The sequence below is a fragment of the Octopus bimaculoides genome, chromosome 28, assembly GCF_046866305.1.
Source record: "Octopus bimaculoides isolate indiv1 chromosome 28, ASM4686630v1, whole genome shotgun sequence".
Classification (NCBI taxonomy): Eukaryota; Metazoa; Mollusca; class Cephalopoda; order Octopoda; family Octopodidae; genus Octopus; species Octopus bimaculoides.
In genome coordinates this window covers 16,156,795-16,170,333 of record NC_142955.1, presented here as the reverse complement: position 1 = coordinate 16,170,333, position 13,539 = coordinate 16,156,795, and the positions used below count along the sequence as shown (strand labels likewise).

The 13,539-nt window shown below is 36.3% G+C and overlaps 2 protein-coding genes across 9 annotated transcripts; both read right to left on the bottom strand.

The window, feature by feature from the left end:
• Positions 1-193: 193 nt before the first annotated feature.
• On the bottom strand, positions 194-7,408 carry LOC106868504 (uncharacterized). Of its 7 annotated transcripts, XM_089344416.1 has the most exons (4): positions 6,102-6,375; positions 5,448-5,559; positions 1,230-3,165; positions 194-1,061 (listed from the first exon to the last, which is right to left on the bottom strand). In XM_089344416.1, exons 3-4 carry the CDS (start codon positions 2,836-2,838, stop codon positions 973-975), a joined length of 1,698 nt encoding a protein of 565 aa, XP_089200542.1. In that variant the 5' UTR covers positions 2,839-3,165; positions 5,448-5,559; positions 6,102-6,375; the 3' UTR covers positions 194-972. The 7 variants fall into 7 exon arrangements, with proteins under 7 accessions (XP_089200542.1, XP_089200540.1, XP_089200543.1 ...); XM_089344414.1 differs by lacking the exon at positions 6,102-6,375 and adding an exon at positions 6,531-7,408 and having other exon boundaries at positions 194-3,165; XM_089344417.1 differs by having other exon boundaries at positions 5,416-6,375.
• An 804-nt stretch (positions 7,409-8,212) lies between these two features.
• Positions 8,213-13,189, bottom strand: LOC106868505 (uncharacterized). Of its 2 annotated transcripts, XM_089344447.1 has the most exons (3): positions 12,792-13,189; positions 12,085-12,233; positions 8,213-10,868 (listed from the first exon to the last, which is right to left on the bottom strand). In XM_089344447.1, exon 3 carries the CDS (start codon positions 10,540-10,542, stop codon positions 9,106-9,108), a length of 1,437 nt encoding a protein of 478 aa, XP_089200573.1. In that variant the 5' UTR covers positions 10,543-10,868; positions 12,085-12,233; positions 12,792-13,189; the 3' UTR covers positions 8,213-9,105. The 2 variants fall into 2 exon arrangements, with proteins under 2 accessions (XP_089200573.1, XP_052833498.2); XM_052977538.2 differs by lacking the exon at positions 12,085-12,233.
• Positions 13,190-13,539: the final 350 nt, after the last annotated feature.

Sequence of the window (13,539 nt, the reverse complement as noted above, 5' to 3'; positions counted from 1 at the left end):
GGCTTCCATTAACTGAATTCAAATGAGGACTCGGTCACCGAGAAGTATTCTAATGGTAAATACAAAATGTATTGGTGTATGATATCTAAAGCAAGAAGCTGAACCATAATTACATACCATCTTATAGAGGCTGCCATTGGCTGTTCAAGTGCGTATTATTAAATGGAAAAACAGTATGAATCACCACAAGACATTTTTGTGTATAAATATGTTTATTCTGTTTTCACCTTTTGTGGTGGAAGCATGCAGTGCGATACAAAAGCGTGTTTACATAAAAAGAAAGTTTTTGTACTGAAAGAAGTAACATATAATATTTGTATTACAGTATGTAACAACCATTCTGAGGATGTGTGATGAAATATCTTTGTTTACAAACCATATATCTTGTGTCGAGGTATACAGACATGTGAGTCACACATGGAAGATTTCGCATGGAGCTGCAGACGACCGAAGCCTGGCAGGAACTGAGAGTTGCTACAGTATAGTTCAGAACGAGGCTAGATGCCTCATCAACATATTCCTCTGCTGTGCTGGTAGACTCACATATCACTATGTAATATGTCGCCGTTCTACAGTTTCAAATGTTTGTCAGCTATAACATAGGACACTTCTAACATGACTATTCTTAATATAGATTTACAACTACAGTTCTATATTTCAGAGATGACGAATTATGTACATTATTTACAGTTGACGGATATTTGCCCTCATCTTGTTTGTTGCTAACATGTTTTGACTGATATACCCTCCAGCCTTCATAAGGTGTCTTGGGAAATTTTTGAACCTGTGTTCTCATTCCTAATGTATTTTTCGAAGTTATCATTTTTATTATTATTATCACTCGGGTCAATGTTTGGAATTGAACTCAGAATGTTGTGGTTAGTAGTCCACACTCTCAACTACTACGCCATATGTCCTTGTGCCACTTCTTGGAGAGAATGGCTTACCACAGATAACACCGTGATATGGTTTCTATTCTGTATGAATACGTATGTGTCTACTTAAGGAATTCTTTTCAGAGAATGATTTTCCACAGGTATCACAGTGAAATGGCTTCTCACCTGTATGAATATATTTGTGTTTAATTAAGTTACATTTTACAGAGAATGATTTACCACAGATATCACAGTGATGTGGTTTCTCTCCTGTATGAACACGTATGTGTCTACTTAAGGAATTCTTTTCAGAGAATGATTTTCCACAGGTATCACAGTGAAATGGCTTCTCACCTGTATGAATATATTTGTGTTTAATTAAGTTACATTTTAGAGAGAATGATTTACCACAGATATCACAGTGATGTGGTTTCTCTCCTGTATGAATATATTTGTGTTTAATTAAGCTATTTTTTGCAGAGAATGATTTACCACAAATATCACAGTGAAATGGCTTCTCACCTGTATGAATATATTTGTGTTTAATTAAGCTATTTTTTGCAGAGAATGATTTACCACAGATAACACAGTGATATGGCTTCTCTCCTGTATGAATACATTTGTGACTATTTAAGTAATTCCTTTGAGAGAATGATTTTCCACAGGTATCACAGTGAAATGGCTTCTCACCTGTATGAATATATTTGTGTTTAATTAAGCTACTTTTTGCAGAGTATGATTTACCACAGGTATCACAGTGAAATGGCTTCTCACCTGTATGAATACGTATGTGTCTGTTAAAATTATTCTTTCTAGAGAATGATTTACCACAGGTATCACATTTAAATCGCTCATCACCTGTATGAATATAAGTGTGTGCAAGTAAGTTACAGTTTGTAGAGAATGATTTACCACAGATACAATGATATGGTTTCTCTCCTGTATGAATACGTATGTGTTTAGTTAACCTATTCTTTTCTGAGAATGATTTACCACAGGTATCACAGTGAAATGGCTTCTCACCTGTATGAACATACTTGTGTATAATTAAGCGACGTTTTGCAGAGAATGATTTACCACAGGTATCACATTGAAATGGCTTCTCACCTGTATGAACATATTTGTGTGTAAGAAAGCTACCCCTTCCGGAGAATGATTTACCACAGGTATCACAGTGAAATGGCTTCTCACCTGTATGAATATATTTGTGTGTAAATAAGCTACCGCTTCCGGAGAATGATTTACCACAGGTTTCACAGGAAAATGGCTTCTCACCTGTATGAATATATTTGTGTATAAGTAACTGACGTTTTGCAGAGAATGATTTACCACAGGTGTCACAGTGAAATGGCTTCTCACCTGTATGAACATATTTGTGTATAAGTAACTGACGTTTTGCAGAGAATGATTTACCACAGGTGTCACAGTGAAATGGCTTCTCACCTGTATGAATATATTTGTGTGTAATTAAGCTACCTTTTCCAGAGAACGATTTACCACAGATATCACAGTGATATGGTTTCTCTCCTGTATGAATACGTATGTGTCTACTTAAGGAATTCTTTTCAGAGAATGATTTTCCACAGGTATCACAGTGAAATGGCTTCTCACCTGTATGAATATATTTGTGTTTAATTAAGTTACATTTTAGAGAGAATGATTTACCACAGGTGTCACAGTGAAATGGCTTCTTTCCTGTATGAATACGTTTGTGTTTAGTTAAGTGATAGCTTTGCGAGAACGATTTACCACAGATATCACAGTGATATGGTTTCTCTCCTGTATGAATACGTATGTGTTTACTGAAGGTACCGTTTTGAGAGAATGATTTACCACAGGTATCACAGTGAAATGGCTTCTCACCTGTATGAACACGAATGTGTTCAACTAAGATACTATTGTTAGAGCATGATTTACCGCAAATTTCACAACGATATTGTAATTTTCCTAATGCTTTTGACATTTCTCTAATGGATAAACATATATCCAACCATTGAAATATTTAGAAATATTTCTACTGCTATTAAGTTATGGATATCCAAAATTGTGCAAACTGCTTTGTAAATATATTCAAGTTTAATTAGAATGCAAAAGCACCATGTGATAAGAGGGAGAAATGTTGCTATGAATCTCAGCTTAGGGAAAATATTTCACAGTAATTCAACCCTAGATTAATAGCAGTTTATATCTGTTCTTTAAAACATTTTCCTTTGGTCTTGAAAAAGATGGTAAATATTCCAGATGTATCCAAACTTAAAAAAGTTGTTTCATGCCAAAGTCATCCGTTAATCTGAAATAATAAAGAAACAGTATTAGATATAGAGGAGAGATCAAAACGGAAATGTTTCAATATTTCTTTATTGATTAACAAATGATATCACATAACATTGGGTGAAATCTAACGATTTGTAAACCACAACTACACCTCCAACTTGTGTTTGTGTGTCCGTATCAACGTTCAGAAGAGCAGAGAAGAATATACGGATCTATTTTAAAACGGGGTCCACATTTTTCATTAATGTTTTACGTAGTCTTTTTGGTACGGAAAGACTTTCAAACTTCGTATACTTATCTATTTTGTGTTATAGAACAGAAAAATATTTTTGTATTCAAATTTATTTCATGTAAAAAATTGTCTTATTTCGATAATTTCAACCAATCACTGACAAGTATTCAGTTGTTTACATTTACTCCTTTGGCTGATTAAGCGATGTAAAGCGTATTTAATCTCCATACCTTCGTTTTATTTGCTTTTTTCATTTTAAATTTGCTTTAACCCTAACCCTATGGTTAGGGTTAGGGTTAATTGTTTCAGAATCGTTTGTTTATGTAGTCGGCACTTAATGTATATCGGCTGAATGGACGTCAGTGATTGGTTGAAATTACAGAAATACGACAACTTTAACATGGAATAACTTATGGATTTCTTTTTTTTTTTTAAGAAGACTAAGAGAAAAAGATGTTTTATATGACACATTCTACCAGTGTTCCAAGTTTCAAAGTGTTTCGTTAATGAAAACTGGTGCCCCCGTTTTAAAAAAGATCCGAATATACTTTTCTCATAAAAAATATTACCATTCTTCTTTACCACCGGATCAGAAATGACCGAACATACTTAAGTTCAAAGACATTCCATCCATGACTCTTCCGTTCTTCCATCTGACATTATATATTCAGGATTACATCAGCAAGTACAGTCTTCAATTCTCAGGACCAGAAAATTTAAATTGAATAGAATTTAGTTGTTGTTACTAGCATAAGGTAGTGTCCATATTTTGATCAAACAAAAAGAAATACTGATGAACAAGTAACATTCAATTGAATGTTTTCTTTTGTATGTTTCAGGAATTTCGCTGCACTCACGCTAGAGCACCCCATTAAGGGGTTTCAGTCGAAGAAATCAACCACAGGAATAATTCTGTATAAGCACACACACACGCACCGGCAACAGCTGTAACGTGATTCCGGGGGAGGGCGGGGACAGACCCAGACACATTAACAGAAATACATATACGACAGGCTTCTTTCAGTTTCCATGTAACAAATCCACTCACAAGCCCTTGGTCGGCCGAAGGCTGTAGTAAAAGACACTTGCCTACGGGACCACGCGGTGGAATTGAATCTCGACGTATGTGGATGGGCTGCAAGCCATGTTGGAATCTATTGCGAGATAGGATATACATATATAAAAGCAGAAGAAATCTGGAAAATCCCTATCGTAATGGAGAAAATCCACCTTTTGCGGGCCATTTATCGGTACTACTAAAGCAGTGTGGTCCCGAACGCGCAGTCGCGCGTCCGGGCTAGCTAGTCGTGAGTGGTAGATCCTATCCCTAACCCTAAACACGTATTCGTTTGCACACGCGCACCTTTTGTAGGATCGACCACTCTCGACTAGCTAGCGCGGACGGGACCACGCTGCTTTAGTAGTACCCTGGAATTAATGTCTCCCTGATATATTCACGCACCATATGGTTAAAGAGAAGAATTCTCACAGGTGCCGAACATGAAACGTGGACTTATAGAGACATGAACGACGTTAAAACGTGGTTCCAGTAATATGTACAAAAACAAAGCGAGTATTCGTCAAGGCAGTTGGTTCGAAAACAGGCATCTTACTTTCTTCAACATCATCCTTCTATCATATTGCTAGGCCGACGACTTCTCTCTAAAAGACATTTCCGAAAGTAAAATAGGAAATTATCCCGTGTTGTCCTGGGTGTGTCATTCCATCTGTCCTTTGGTGAAACTTAGTCTACTTAGGAACATTCTGCTCAACATGGCTCACTGTAGCGTAGTGTTGTGTGCTCTGGAGTAAAGCAATCTGAATTAGATATGACCAGAGAAGCTAAATAGATGGGATGACAGCCCGGAAGACCACAGTCCCTCGGGACCCACAAAGTGTAAAGCGGGAACCTAGTCAGAGACAGGAAATGGGAACGAACACTCAATACACGGTATAAGTATTCCCGGATTTCTGGAATCCAGATAAGAAGTCCGGCATGTACGATCAATCGATGGATATGTGTGTATGTCTTACCTGTGATTTAGTGTGAAAATATATTTACTCACCAAATGTCCGTGAAAACAGCAGAAGCACGTTATTGTTATTCGCCCGTGTCAAACAGATTCTAGCGGAAACGGAAGTAAGTTATGTCATGTGAGAATGTGAAGCCATCGGTCTCTAGTAAATAAAACCAAAATGTTAAGATAAGGCGGTAAAAGAAATAATATTTCGATGCAAATCACCATGGTTACTGTGGATAATATCTAACTATGATAAATGAATCTTCATTATTGTCAGCAACAGCCTTGTTCTAAAAGACATATTTTATACTTGTGGAGGCGCAATGGACCAGTGGTTAGGGCAGCGGACTCGCGGTTTCGATTCCCAGACCGGGCGTTGTGAGTGTTTATTGAGCGAAATCACCTAAAGCTCTACGAGGCTCCGGAAGTGGATGGTGGCGAACCCTGCTGTATTCTGTCACCACAACTTTCTCTCACTCTTACTTCCTGTTTCTGTAATTCAAAGGGTCAGCCTTGTCACACTGTGTCACGCTGAATATCCCCGAGAACTACGTTAAGGGTACACGTGTCTGTGGAGTGCTCAGCCACTTGCACGTTAATTTCACGAGCAGGCTGTTCCAGTTGATCGGATCAACTGGAACCCTCGACTCGTAAGCGACGGAGTGCCAACAACAAAATGTTATACTTAATTGTGGTTACCATTGCTTAAGCCGGCGAGCTGTCAGAATCGTATGCTTAGTGGTATTTCGCCAGACTCTACAGCCTGACTTGCGATTCCTCGTCGGCCGACTTCACCTTTTATCCCTTCAGGGTCGATGAAATAAGTAATAACGGAACTCTGATATCGATGTAATCGACTCGTCCTCTCCTCACCAATCCGGTACTACTAAAGCAGCGCGGAACCGAACGCGCAATCGCGCTAGCTAGTCGTGAGTGGTCGATCCTAACCCTAACCCTAAACACGTATTCATTTGCACACGCGGGTTAGGGTTAGGGATAGGATCGACCACTCAAGACTAGCCAGCGCGGACGCGCGACTGCGCGTTCGGGTCCGCGCTGCTTTAGTAGTACCCACCAATCGTTGCCCTTGTTGCAAGATTTAAAACCATTATGATTAACATTACTAACCTTATATTCACTGTCACCAATCTGTTAATCCCACACTGAAATGTATTTAGGGTTAGGGTTACGCAGTCTAGTTAGGGTTAGGGGATTAATACGATATACACCGTTACAGCGCTAACTGTTTTCAACTGAATAGACGTCAGTGATTAGTAGAAATTATCGAAATAAGACAATTTTTTACATGAAATAAATTCGAATACAAAAATATTTTTCTGTTCTATAACACAAAATAGATAAGTATACGAAGTTTGAAAGTCTTTCGGTACCAAAAACACTACATAAAACATAAATGAAAACTGGTGCCCCCGTTTTGAAATAGATCCATGTGTACATTTTCATAAATGTTTCCACGGGGTCCGCGCAAAATTGAAGTTGTGCAAACAGCAAGCACGTAGAAATATGTCGATAGAAGTGTCGAAAAGTGGTCACTCGTCCTGTTTGTATAAATCGAATGTAATCTTCCGAATTGAAGGTGTTTCTGAATGTTGGAATCTCTTAACTTACGTCACTGATGTCGTTGAAACGAAGGGAAAAAATCAGATTCTTAACGCCACTGCCAATTGTGCGTGTATTTAATTAGCAGAGCTAAGCTAATTAATTATGGGATCAGTCTGGTTAATAAACAAACATACGATCGAAATCCTTCTTTCAATATTACGTGATAGCAGGGGTATTTGGCTGCTATTTTAGCAGTTCCATTGACCATGCCAAGACTCCCTTCTTCATACGAAATTATTTAGCTGTGATTCTCTCCCCTACTCCGTTTTTTACGCTTATGGACTGCGTTCGATTTCTGTTTTACTCGTAGGAACAACAACAGCCATTCTTTGATTAAAATATTATGTATTTATAATTCAATATTCTTTTCCATTCTAGGCACAAAACCTGAAATTCTTGTGGAGGTGGCCAGTCGATTAGATCGACTTCAGCATGCAACTGGTACTTAATTTATCGACCCCGAAGGGATGAAAGCACAGTTGACCTCGGCGGATTTTCAAGTCAGAACGTAAAGACGAAATACCAAGCATTTCGCCCGGTGTTCTCGCGCTCCTACAACCTCGCCGCCTTTTTTATAACCAAATTTTATTAGGGATTGTATATAAAAAAGAAAATTGCTAAAATAGTTTACAACTTGATCCGGAAATGAAAATCAGAAAAAAATAGTGCAATGTGTGGGAAAGGAAAAAAAAAAAATGCGAGCAAACAAAGGAAAGGACCTCGGAAAATTCACAACATCCTAGTTTTTCCCTCGTAACTTTTTTGGAAAATAGGTTTTTTTTCAATGATATTTCATAGAAATACCTTTGAAACGGCATACAATATGATTATAAAGAAATTTGCTGGGAAAATATTTATATCTATACTGTTCAGTATCTTTGCGTTGAATAAGATTTATCTTTCTACTTGTTCTATAATATATATAATATTGCCTTATGACCCCAACCAGTCTAGTCTGCATTCATACTGTACAGTGATTACACTGTTTTCCCCTCAGTTCTAACACTTTCTTCCCAATCAGTCATAATAAGTATATTTATAATGAATTATAAATATATAGGTATACTCCGTACCCCCTACCAACTATATGATTCTACACTAACTCAGGGTCCATCAGGAATAAAAAAACATTTTAATATGTTGGTTGTTATGAAATGCAATTCATTTTGACAATGATATAGTAACACTTTTGTATAGATAGATATATATTTAATTGAGAGAATGATTTACTACAGAAATCGCAATGATATGGCTTGTCCCTTGTATGAATACATTTCTGATTAATGACAATGTTATTATAACAGATATCACAGTGAAATGGATTCTCTCCCGGATTAATATTTGCATTTAGATTCGTGCGGGTGACACGTAAAAGCACCCACTACACTCTCTGAGTGGTTGGCGTTAGGAAGGGCATCCAGCTGTAGAAACTCTGCCAAATTAGACTGGAGCCTGGTGTTGCCATCCGGTTTCACCAGTCCTCAGTCAAATCGTCCAACCCATGCTAGCATGGAAAGCGGACGTTAAACGATGATGATGATTATGTTTCTGAGTGAAAGACTTTTTCCAGATATGCTAATTGTGCTTTCTCTTCCAACATGTCTTCTGTTGGCCATTATTTTACTTCAATCACCACAACATCTCTGGATACATTTCTGGTTTTTGTTCTACAGATTATTAAGGACATTTGCAGTTATGGTTCATGGCATTTGCATTCTTCTTCATTCAACCAAGTCTTTTATTACTTTTCATCACGAAAATCTTCAACTTGGTCATTTCCTTCATTTCTTTTCGTAACTTGTTAATAACCATTTTACCAGACATGCAAACAATTCTGCCACCTTGCTGTCTTATTATTTACTCACAATATTAAATATAGCAACAGTATCTTTCCTATATCCTTGGAGTATGTTATATGGAATAGATATAGAAGTATGTTTATACCTGAAACAGGTATGGTTGCGGACAAGGGTTCAATGATTATTGTTAAGGGCACAAAAGTTAAGCTATGATTTAGCAGGGAAAATGGTTTTAAAATATTGGTTCTTGGGTGTTCTAATAAATTTTGACAATAATATAATCACACTTTTACATGGATAGATGCATGTGTAGTAATGTTACGTTTCTGAGAGAATGATCTACTTGATCTCAGCTTTTCTCTTGTATGAATATGTTTGTGTCTAGTTAAGGTGCCTTTTATAGAGAATGTTTTTCCACAGGTATCACAATGAAATGGCTTCTCACCTGTATGAATATATTTGTGTGTAATTAAGCTATTTTTTGCAGAGAATGATTTACCACAAATATCACAGTGATATGGCTTCTCTCCTGTATGAATACGTTTGTGACTACTTAAGTGATTCCTTTGAGAGAATGATTTACCACAGGTATTACAGTGAAATGGCTTCTCACCTGTATGAACATATTTGTGTTTAATTAAGTTACATTTTACAGAGAATGATTTACCGCAGGTATCACAGCGAAATTGTTTCTCACCTGTATGAATATATTTGTGTCTAATTAAGCTACCTTTTGCAGAGAATGATTTACCACAGATATCACAGTGATGTGGTTTCTCTCTTGTATGAACACGTATGTGTTTATTTAAGGAATTCTGTTCAGAGAATGATTTACCACAGGTATCACAGTGAAATGGCTTCTCACCTGTATGAATACGTATGTGTCTGTTAAAATTATTCTTTCTAGAGAATGATTTACCACAGGTATCACATTTAAATGGCTCATCACCTGTATGAATATAAGTGTGTGCAAGTAAGTTACAGTTTGTAGAGAATGATTTACCACAGATACAATGATATGGTTTCTCTCCTGTATGAATACGTATGTGTTTAGTTAACTTATTCTTTTCTGAGAATGATTTACCACAGGTATCACAGTGAAATGGCTTCTCACCTGTATGAACATATTTGTGTATAATTAAGCGACGTTTTGAAGAGAATGATTTACCACAGGTATCACATTGAAATGGCTTCTCACCTGTATGAGTATATTTGTGTGTAAGTAAGCTACCCCTTCCGGAGAATGATTTACCACAGGTATCACAGTGAAATGGCTTCTCACCTGTATGAATATATTTGTGTGTAAGTAAGCTACCTCTTCCGGAGAATGATTTACCACAGGTATCACAGTGAAATGGCTTCTCACCTGTATGAATATATTTGTGTGTAATTAAGCTATTCTTTTCAGAGAATGATTTACCACAGAAATCACAGTGATATGGTTTCTCTCCTGTATGAATATGTTTGTGTTTACTTAATTTATTCTTTTCACAGAATGATTTACCACAAATATCACAATGATATGGTTTCTCTCCTGTATGAATACTTAAGTGCTGACTTAAGCCATTCTTTTGAGAGAATGATTTACCACAGGTATCACAGCGAAATGGCTTCTCACCTGTATGAACACGAATGTGTTTAACCAAGTTACTACTTGTAGAGCTTGATTTACCACAAATTTTACAACAATATCGTAATTTTCCTAATGCTTTTGACATTTCTCTAAGGGATACAAATAAATCCAACCATTGAAGTTTCGAAATATTTCTGCTGCTATCAAGTTATGGATATCTAAATTTGTGGAAATTGCTTTGCTAATATATTCAAGTTTAATTAGAATGCAAAAGCACCAGGTGTTATGAGGGAGAAATGTTGCTATGAATCTCAGCTTAGGGAAAATATTTCACAGTAATTCAACCCTAGATTTATAGCACTTTATATCTGTTCTCTAAAACATTTTCCTTTCATCTTCAAAAAACATGGTAAATATTCCAGATGTATCCAATGTACAAAATGTCGTTTTATACCAATGTCATCTGTTAATCTGAAATAATAAAGAAACAGCATTTAAATACAAAGGGGAGATCGATATGGAAATGTTATAACATATATTGATTAACAAATGATATCATGTAACATTGGTTGAAATCTGAAGGAGTAGAGACGGACTATATGTAATCTGAACCTTTACCCCCCCCCCCCTTATTTATTAATTTTTTAAATGGAATCCCACATTTTAGGCTATGGAGATTCCGATTCTGAAAAAAAAATTGTTTGAAAAATTTCAATCCCCTCCCCGCCAAGCAGGCTATTTACATGCTAGAAATAACAGCCAAATCTCACAAAACTAGTGTTAGGGTTAGGGTTAGAGTTAGGGTCAGGGTTAGGGTTAGGGTTTGAGTTAGGGTTAGGTTTACCCTGTGGATCTATATAAAACTTCGGGGGGGGGGGGGGAATCGAAATTTTGAAATTGAGATTTTTGAAATTTTTTTTTTCAGAATCGGAATCTCCATAGTCTAAAACGTGGGATTCCGAAAAGAAAAAAAAAAAACAAGTGGGGAAAGGTTCAGATTAGAAAAATACGAAGATTACGATTCTGAGAGAAATTTGTAAAATTTTAATTTAAAAAAAAAAAAAAAAAAAAAAAGACTATTTATACCTCAGGCTTTCAAGCAGGTTAGCCACATGCTAGAAATAACAGCCAAATCTCACAAAACTGTGCTACCGAAAGATCGCCCAAACACGAGTACACACACACACGTATATATATATATATATATATATATATATATATATATATATATATATATATATAAACAATATATGAGTATATGCATATATATGTACATGTATGTATATACGTTCATCTCCATGTACATATAGATACATAACTGGGTACATGACGTGGCAAAAGAACAAGGACAAAATGGTAAACAAGGTGGAACAAACAAGCAGGCCACATAGAAACATCCCCTTCATCAGCTGCCACCATTAAAACTCCGGCGTTTCGAAGAATTATGTAGTCAAATTAAAACATAGGGTAAAAAATCATATATTAATATCGATTTATTAGCAGGAAGCTAGCACATTTAAAGAATCAGAGAGATTCAGAAAAAATATCTGCGATCTCAGGGGATTAAAGTATAGTTTTATATATAACGTGGTCTATTTTTATATATAATGTGGTCTATTTCTAGCACATTAAATGTCCACTTTAGTGGTCAACGTTATATATAAAAAAGAAAAATATATATACATACATATATACGATGGGCTTCTTTCAATTTCCGTCTACCAAATCCACTCACAAGGCTTTGGTCTGCCCGTGGCTATAGTAGAAAACACGTGCCCAAAGTGCCACGCAGTGGGACTGAAGCCGGGAACCACACAGCCACTTCTGCTCACCTTTCTGCAAAGATTTCGTTCAAATTTTTTATGAAAAACTCCAACCAAAATTCACCCCCATTCCGCTGTCTAAAAGTGAAGACGAACGGTTACTTTGGTGAGTCGATTGATTACATTAGGTTAGCACAATTTTGTGTGATTTGGCTGTTATTTCTAGCATGTGGCTAACCTGCTTGAAAGCCTGAGGTATAAATACTGTTTTTTAAATATTTTTTTTTTTTGAAAAATTGAAATTTTACAAATTTCTCTCAAAATCGTAATCTTCGTATTTTTCTACGTATTTCACACACACACACACAAAAGAGAAATTTCTAGAAAAAGTGAAAAATAAATGGTATTCTTTTGATATGAATTAGATATGACCAGAGAAGCTAAAGACAGCACGGAAGGTCACAGTCCTTCGGGACCCACAAAGTGTAAAGATGAAAACCTGGACATCTTGAGAGACAGGAAGGGCGGAACCGAATACTCAATACACGGTATAAGTATTCCCGGATTTCTGGAAACCAGATAAGAGATCCGGCATGTACGATCAATCGATAGATAGGTGTGTATATCTTACCTGTTATGCTATACAAATCGATATTTAGTGTGAAGATATATTCAATCACACCAAAACCTCCGTGGAAACATACAAGTCAAAGAGATTGTAAGGGTAACGGAAGTACAGCTCTCTAGTAAATAAAACAAAAAATGTTAAGATAAAGTGAGGAAAGAAATAATATCTTGATGCAAATCACCATGGTTACTGTGGTAAATATCTGGCTGTGATAAACGAATCTTTATTATTGTCACCAGCGGCCTTGGTGGTGATGTTCTAAAAGATATATTTTATACTTTATTGTGATTAATATTGCTTAAGGCGGCGAGCGGTCCAGATGGATAATATGTAAACGGAACCCCCCCCCCCCTTAATTTTATTTTTATCTTTTTTTTTGTTTTTACGGAATCCCACGTTTTAGGCTATGGAGATTCCGATTCTGAAAAAAGTTTTCAAAAAATCTCAAATTCAAAATTTCGATCCCCCCCCTCCTATTTCTTCATTTTTCACTTTTTCCGGAAATGTTTTTTTTTTTTTTTGCGAAATGCGTAAAAAAATACGGAGACTGATTCTGAAAAAAATAATTGTGTGTAAAATTTCAATTTCCCCACCCCCAAGCAGGCTACTGACATGCTAGAAATAACAGCCAAATCTCACAAAACTGCGATAACATAAAGCAAGAAATGTGTAATCAATCTGCTCACCTTTCTGTAGAGATTTCTTTCAGAGTAATTTCTCGCAGTAATATGAAATTAGAGCGTTTTTTTTT